The sequence below is a fragment of the Limulus polyphemus genome, unplaced genomic scaffold, assembly GCF_000517525.1.
Source record: "Limulus polyphemus unplaced genomic scaffold, Limulus_polyphemus-2.1.2 Scaffold3552, whole genome shotgun sequence".
Lineage (NCBI taxonomy): Eukaryota > Metazoa > Arthropoda > Merostomata > Xiphosura > Limulidae > Limulus > Limulus polyphemus.
Genome location: NW_013669162.1, coordinates 96013 through 104829, shown reverse-complemented (window position 1 = coordinate 104829; position 8817 = coordinate 96013). Strand labels below are relative to the sequence as shown.

Sequence of the window (8817 nt, the reverse complement as noted above, 5' to 3'; positions counted from 1 at the left end):
ACATTTGAATAATTAAAAAATCATAAGTTACTACATTAATACCACAGAATTCCACTAGAATTCATCAAGGTTAGTAATTAAGATGTATTTTAGTCTAAAAAAAATATTAAATTTCGAGCAGACTAAAGACACCCTATCTCGTTGAAATATTGGTTCAAAAGAAAAAAAAATGGTGCCAAGCCTGTTAAAATGGCTGGGAAAGCCACTAAGGGGACATTCTGAACTTTCGATTGGTTATTCATGCCATATATAGAAATAAGTGTACATAAGGGAGCATTTCCAAAAATGGAAAGGGGTAGGCAGAGTCCCACTGTGTTTGATTTATTACATGAGCAATATCTTAGCAAATAGAAAAAATATGACGTTCTTATTTTATATTCTAGCTTATCAATATCTGTAATTTAAGTTTCTAATTTGTACGAAACTATAGACTTAGTAGTTTGACATCACAAACATCTAATTTGAACCATTGCTGCATTCAACATACCACGTGACACACAAAAATCGATGTTTATCTGTTGTTTTTTTATATTTGCTTTTAAATTAAGAAATTGAGTAATATATAGTACTAAAATGTGAATCATAATCTACAGTTTGATACCAAACTCATTGACATAAATTCAAGAAATAGTAATTCAATAAAATTTTGAATGTGAGTCAACAAACAAGATAAAATGGCCCTTTTACCCATGACCCATCTCAAAAGGGTTAAGATTGTGTGAATAAAGATTATTTGTACACTTGTATTTATTTGCATTTTTATTGCAAGTTTGAAATCATTCTCCATATAACATTTCAGTAAACTGCATTTTACACTTTTGGACAAATGTCAGTGTAGCTGAATACCATAATTGAAAAGGAACTGCTGATAGTTAGCTAAGTTATATTTCAGACATGTGGCACCATTAATCACTCATATTGTACCACCACAAAGACCCTAAAGGTAGAACATTGCACAATCCAAACTATTTCTTATATTTATTTTCTTCCTATTTTTAGTTTTTGATGATGAGTTACAACTAGTTGTAGATAATTCAGTTTGGTATTTTGATGTTTTAATAAAGATAAATTTATCAATCTCTCTGAAAAAAATGTTAATTCAACTTCTAATGAATTATTCTTAAAAATCTAATGAATCAACTTTCAACTTTAAACTGTGAAAACTATTTACCTTCCCTTGAAAAATGCTATGTAAAAAATGGATGAATAGTAGTTAACAAACTGAAGTAGAAACATCTTCAAGGTTAAGCTGTTTTCATATTCTGTCTGGGTTCTGTGCATTTCTAGAGAACAGATAAAATAGATTACAGTTTTGTTTATTTGAACAGTGCTCAAAAGCAGCAAAACAAGATATGGAATTATGCAGAGTATTCGTAGCTTATTGAATCACGTTTTTGATTAAATAGAATAGGAACCACACTAGATAAACAGTTGTGTTGTGCAGCATGTCTGAAGTTTTTTTCTACTTGTTTAGATGGAATTATGTGAAAGGCACTATCTATAAGCTGGAAACATTACATGCCCAAACAATCAACGAAATTGTGATGATTACTCCAGATATTCTTGCATATACGCGGGCCAGCTTATCCACATCGAGGTGAACAAATGGTACCACAGACCATTGAAAAATCTGAGGTGCTATCCTCCATTATACCACAAGCTACAATTGTTTACCTTTTGTAGTTCTCATTCTATTCAACCAGTAAAGAGGTTCAACAATTTATGGACACCCTGTAAACCTAATTCTTTTTAACATTAGTTGTACTAATATGTTAAACTCGTTAAAGAACTAAACAGATTGATTCAAAAATAATAAGAAAAGCAAACCTAATTGAAGAATTAATTCAGTTTACTCCTGAGACTAAAATGCTAATTTCATTTCTTTAGCTCTCAACACAAAAGTTTATATAATAAAATATAATCAGTGCCAGATAAATGCAAAGGCTAATGGGGCTCAGCTCCAGGGCCCCAAAACTTTGAAGAGCAACCAACCTTGAAATATACATCTATAACTAAAACACATATAAGATTCACCTGTGGATATGAATAAGAAAACACTGGAAATATTAAACTATTCTATTCCTTCTCTCCTTTATTACTTTCCACTAATGGTTTGCGACTTCAAACGCCACTCTTCAAAATATAACTTTTCTGAGAATTTTATTGTCTTTTCTGTAAGTCTTAGTAATAGTTTCACAATTCCTACTGAGTTTACACAAACAGTTACTTTTTCCCTCTTATCTCTATCTATTTATGTTTTACATTACATGCACAAAAAGGGAAAACATGAAAATATGGTTCTTTTAGAATTTAAAATTTTTTCAAAATACATCCATTAAAATGTTTGCTGGCAAATAGTGGGCTATTTTTGGGACATCCAACATGAAATTTATGTAAATTCATCCTTAATTTTAAATTATCTGTTTCACCAATACAGAATTTATCACAATGTACAGGACAGAAGTAACTGTTTGTGTAAAGTCAGTAGGAATTGAGAACCCATGAAAACTATTACTAAGACTTACAAAAAAGGCAATAAAATTAGTCTGGCCCTAAGTATGATACTAAGTTAACAAATACATTAATTTAAAAAATTACAGATAACATTTTATTGTATATTTCATTATGCACCACTTTTTTCCTATATGTGTTTAACTCTAAAAGTAATTACTGAACCAAGCAGGCCAATTTTGTTACTAATAACATATACTGTTGTAGAAAGAAATATTTTTGCAAAGAGTGTAAATACTACTTACATAGAAACTCACCTAATTCAGTCAAGTAGTTGGCAATCCTTTGATATACCTAGAAAAGTTTTCAAATTATCACAATTATAAAAACAATAAAGTTATAGCCAAATCACAGGAAGGTAAATGAAAGAATGAAAGACTTCAAAGAAAAATGTAAATTCCTCAATAAAATTTTATTCTTGAAAATCAAAATGCAAGATAATAATTTATTTATATTTATTAGCAATAATACAAAACAATAAAATTGTTAATTGTTTTCTTATCTGCAACTTGTGAATAATTCTTGACGAATTGTATTAACCAGGGAAAAATAATAGTAAAACATCAGTTTTCAAACAATAAGAGAACAAAGTCTTTAAAACTTTTCTGAAATATTATATTCAGTATGTTAAATAAAAAGAAAACATTATCATGTTTAGTGTTTGATGGACGATAGTGACTGTTATAAACCTCATAATATTGTTTATGATGTATATCATTTTAATACAAACAAAGATTCTAACAATTAGCAGTTCATCAAGAACAACTGAAACATATTCTAAAATCTTCACTCATTTAATATGTTTAAACCACCCTCAAAACATATCAATATAAAAATCTTATAATCTACACGTGTAATAATTTTCTTCCTTGATTGTAAGTTTTTATCCTTAATACCTTACATCCATTAGTAGAAATCACACAACAACCACATCAAGTTAAACTATTATTGCTTTTCACTCACTTCATGAAAACAAGAGCATACAATATATATATTGCTTGTACCAAAGATTTTCATCCCATCTTAACTTACACAAAAATTTACACTAGCTACTACCTTTTCTGCTATACCTAAAGAAAATATAATCCATTTATGCAAATATTTGTTTCCTTGATATACCATCAAGAATAGTCAGAGCGAAGTTAAAACAGTACCAAAAGATTTTTTTTTTGGATGACCCAATAAATCCTGAATTATCTCATTGCAGGCAGACATAAGGAAAATTCTTACACTACCATGCATATCTTAGTGGTCATTCACAATAGTGTTACTCCCAATAAAGAAACCGCTGTCAGATAAAAGATTATTAGAATATTTTTGCAAACTTAAATCTCTCGCACTAAAGAAAAACTTTCTAAATGAAATCAAATAGGGATTAAAATATTTATTCATATCAAGTAAAAGAAGCATAAAGATTTTACCTTATCAAAAATCACAATACAAAAAAGATTTAAAACAGCTGCTGTGGTAGAAATAATTACGGATGCCATACTTGTCAGATTTTTGTTGCCACTAATGCTTAATACAGCTTTAATAGAAAGCCTGTAAAGGATTACACCAACTACAGCTCCAAGAGCTACTGTAACCTGAAAAAAAAATAAATACATATATATATATATACACACACACACACACACATACATAAATATATATATATCTTACATCTTTTCTAACCCAACAACTATCAAATATGAAAAACAAAGTATCAGATTAAAGAATATAAAACATCTACATTAAAAATATTTATTCAATTGTAACATTAAGTGCAATATAAATTCAAAACTACTGTATCTACTATGACCAGTATACTTTGAAGAGTGATAGTTTCAATCGAAAAGCATCAGACCAGCAAAATAACTGGTATAACATGATCAATAATATACACTGGAAAGAATCATACTAGTTCCAATACCTTGAGCTGTATTACTGAGGTTTAAAGACTTAAAAAATTATCTGAAATAAAGATCATACTAGCACCTATAGAGTCAGAGCTATCGTAAAGTTAAAAAATAGGAACTAAGCCCCAAACATTTATGAAACTTTAAAAATCAGGAGTTACAATGGTCTGAAAAACAGTAAAACAACCGTATAATAATAATAAGTACAATATCAAAAACACAAAAATAAGTTGTGAAAAATAACCACTTACCTACATACATACATTTGTTATTAACCAATAAACACTAATATAAAAAAATTAAAGTGGTTATACTATAGAAAAACTGAAACTTACATAGAATCAGATAAATACATCAAGATTTATTGTAACATGGAGAAAATGGAAAAATACGCGGTAACCAAGCTGTTATTTTGAAGTTTATTGAAACATCATTCTTTTCCTAATTATAGCCACATAATTTCCTTTGCATATAACTATAAAATGTAAATTCATGTTAAACTTAAATACTCACTAACAATATAACCACAGAACAGGAAAAAATGGCAAACGGTACTCGCTTTTTCCAAAATGAAACATGTGGTTCATAGATCTGTCAGTGTGATAAAAATAGAAACATTAGACCTGGTTTATTTGTAACAAAACATAAACTGTTTTTTATAATGTTCTAGCAATCATACAGGTGAATATTAAAGTCCACACTGCATGTATATGTAATATTGCAACATGTGATATAAAAAACTGTTAAGATATACTAAGTACATAGGTATGCACTCAAACATGCTTTACAACTACACTATCTGAACTAACTGCCTCACAGTATAACTATCAAACCATAAACACAAGCAACTGTAAATATGAATCACAATCTTAAGATATTAAAAAAAAACAGATATCAGTTTTAACAAATCCATTTCTTATTAACAGTAACTTTATAATAAAACACAGACTATATACTAATATTCTGGTATTCTCAGATAGACTGATTTCTCTCTAAAACTGGAGATCCAACAAATACTATATTACAGTTTAACTTTTCAACTCTCACCAAGTCCAACACAAAGAAAAATATGGTATCAAAAATGTACAAATCAATATTCTTTATTAATCAAACACAAATCAAAGTTGAAACAAATAAAACAAACCAAGTGTTTTAAGTGTGTGTGGAACATTGGAGAAAGAAAAACCTTTATTAAGTCTCTCTCAACAATTCAGGTTTATAGTTACACTGTGAATCCATGAGCGTATATCATTGAAAAATAAAATGGTTACACAAGACATTAATGTTCAAAGATAAATTATGAAGTGTAAAAGCTGTACCTTGAAGCAGCAACACATTATATCTCCTGCTGTCTAACACAAATAAACCAACTGATTTAATCAATGCACTGATCTACCAAACTTCAAAACAAAGAAAAACAGCAATATACATAAATACTCTCTTTTTACAGGTGCACGCGATACTCATGTGACTGAAGACCACTTTCAAATTAACAAGGGGGTTTCAGAGCCTTCAAAACATTACCCTGTTTAACACAAGAAAACTATCACTGTTGCTATCTATAATGTATTTAATGCTATAGTAATCCTTTCTAATGGAGAACACAGTGATGCCTTTGGTCAGCATTTCCCAAAATTTTGTCAGCGACAAACCCCTTTAATAAATATGGTTTCTTGCGTACATCCCTCTTTTTTCTTTAAATGAGTTAAAAGGTGAGTTAAGTGATGAGATATAATACACAAATACACATTAAAATGCTATATGTGTTGTAGTATGTATTTATTTTCATTAATAAAAATATATTAAAATGCTAATTTTTGCATTATTTCACAATTGACTCTACCATAATTGCTCACCCCCCTTCCCCAAAAGATCATTTGTACCCCTCTGGGAGGCACATCTCACACTTTTGGAAACACTGTCTGTAGTAATTCACCCAGTCCCATGAACAACTAAAGGTGAAAGAAACTTACTAACTCTCTCTTGACTGATATTCTGTATTTAAACCAATACAAAGTACACAGAAATTTTAAAAAATTACCTATTAATCCTTTGTTTGCAGCTTGTATGAATCTGCCTACCACCCCATGCTCATAGATTCACGAATTTTTGTGCACGCAAAATTCTTGCATCATATGATGTCAACTACAGTTGAAGGGTTAAGGAGGCAGAAAACACATGATAGCTTCATGTACCATAATATACTTTAAAACAATACTTTGTTTTAGTAATTACAACAAAGGACACCTGTAAATTATGACCTGTCATATCTAAAATCACATTAATGTTAATAATTTTGATACTAATAACTTAAACTCAGTCTTCCCACAAATGGGTACACAGCAATAACATACCAAACAATTCTGTACTAAAGTTCATTTTTCTAAGTTGTAGTCTTGCAAAAGGAAATCCATCATAAGTTAATGTGCTAGATTTAGCTCAAGGTACTAGCTTTTAAAGAAGGAACTGATCCAGGTGGTTTTTATCACCTGGTTGCATTCATGGTCAAAATTAGCTTGGTATGAGGCTACAGTAAAACTTTTACATGGGGTGAAGATAAAGCAAATTCTTTGGGTCCTACTTGTGATCAGCCAAACTTTAGGGAGATGAAACACGACTTCTAAAAGTGGATTTATCTTCTTTGAAGAGTCCATTCACAGCTGTGAAGTAGGCAAGACTTTTTTTGCAAAGTACAGTCGTTTTTTATTTTGTCTTTTATCCCAGACTGTATAATGTCATTTTAATTTCAAACTAAGTTTATTTCAGTTATATAAAACCCAGCTTATCTAATTTCAACATATTTTTAGTTCTTCTTACACTTTCATCTCACTTTAATACATTTGGCATTTACTTAGTTTTATCTTGCATTCAATTTTAAATCAGATATCATTTAAATCATTCTCCACTAAAATGCAATCTTTACTTTACTTTTGTCTGTTAATAAAGTGTTTTTACATATTTTATATTTGAATATTGTCTTTTTTTTTGTTATTTAAGCTAATCAAGTTATGTTGTTACATTTTCAGGTGAAATTGATTTCCCTTAGAGTAAATAAGATAGGTCTGCTACATAACTGAAGAGTCAATCAGAAAATATTGTAAAGTGTGTATGTATTATTTCAGCAAAAAAACAGTTGTCTTTACTGAAGAATGTTTAGCTCACGATCTTAATTTTTCATAAGCTTATTAAGAAGTCTTATCTTTCTCTCTCTCTTAGAATTGTTAATCCTGCTTTAAATACCTACAGAACAATATTCTATCACAATCTTCTATAATCTGTTCCAGTTTGAGAAAACATCACACTATTAAAGGGCAACATTTTTCCAGGACAACATACACCATCCACACTGGTCATGCCATTCAACATAAGGGTTATAACCTCCTAATATCACCTGATGAACCAGTGGAAAAGGTTTTCCCCTGCTTTTGCACAGTACAGTTAACTATGCAGAAACCTTTTAATGGGAAGACAAAGGTGATACCTTAGGTGAATGACACACAACAACATATAGCTAGAAGGAAAGGAAATCTTATGAATTGATTGACCAATGTGTTGTATGAAAACTGCACATAAGCTAGAATAATGAGAAAAATTTGGAATAATTTTATTTAGTAACCCACAGTCCTCTTGTTATTAAAAGTGATAAATATCCGTATGCCTTTTATTACAAGTCTCAAAATATCACAAATAAGTAGCCATAATCTAACCAAATATGCACATTTATTTAAGTTTTCTCTAGCAATAAAGTATTAAAAAAACAGCATAACTAATAAAGTTTACATCTTTGACATGTAAGCTATGATTATAATATTATTTCCCATTCTTTAAATGTATATTATACACTTGTAAATAAAACATATATATAAACAAGTTCCTTACCCTTGTAATAAAATTTAATTTCTTTTTTACAATTGGAAGCTGTGCTAAATACTCAGGTCTTGGATGTTCCTAAGAAAATAAAGAAAGAAATAATACACAAGATGCTTTATTTATTCATGCCTGGGAGTGTTAATTTGATACACTTATTATACGGTTTGTCATATGTTGCATTGAATACAAACTACAGAATGAAATTGTTTGAAACATTAGATGAAATTTTTACAGATTATATAGCCTCTGAGAAATATCTTATTTTATATGTGATATTTTTATGAATCTGCAAGCTTTGCAAAATCAAAAATATTTCATTGCTAGATACTTTTTGAAGAGACAATTTAGAATGCTTACTATTGTTGTAGACTTCAGTTACTGATTTTTAACTACTCCTACATTCTTACAATTGTAAATTTTATATTTGCTTTGATTAAAAAAAAACCAAATATAATTTCACTTACTGAAAAAGTTTCATTTCATAGATTTAATAAATGTTTAACTCATTTTATATTCCTTCATATATATATATATATAT

The 8817-nt window shown here is 29.3% G+C and overlaps 1 protein-coding gene across 5 annotated transcripts in view; it reads right to left on the bottom strand.

Annotated features, from left to right (window-relative positions):
• The window catches only part of LOC106469573 (anoctamin-1-like), a 72142-nt gene that overhangs the window by 12225 nt on the left and 51100 nt on the right, over positions 1-8817 (bottom strand). For all 5 annotated transcript variants that reach the window (XM_022398141.1, XM_022398140.1, XM_022398139.1 and 2 more), the window contains 5 exons: positions 8289-8357; positions 4923-5000; positions 3933-4097; positions 2769-2805; positions 1172-1283 (listed from right to left, as the gene is read on the bottom strand). In XM_022398141.1, the coding sequence (XP_022253849.1) occupies positions 1172-1283; positions 2769-2805; positions 3933-4097; positions 4923-5000; positions 8289-8357 (461 nt within the window). The remainder of the gene's footprint in view (positions 1-1171; positions 1284-2768; positions 2806-3932; positions 4098-4922; positions 5001-8288; positions 8358-8817) is intronic.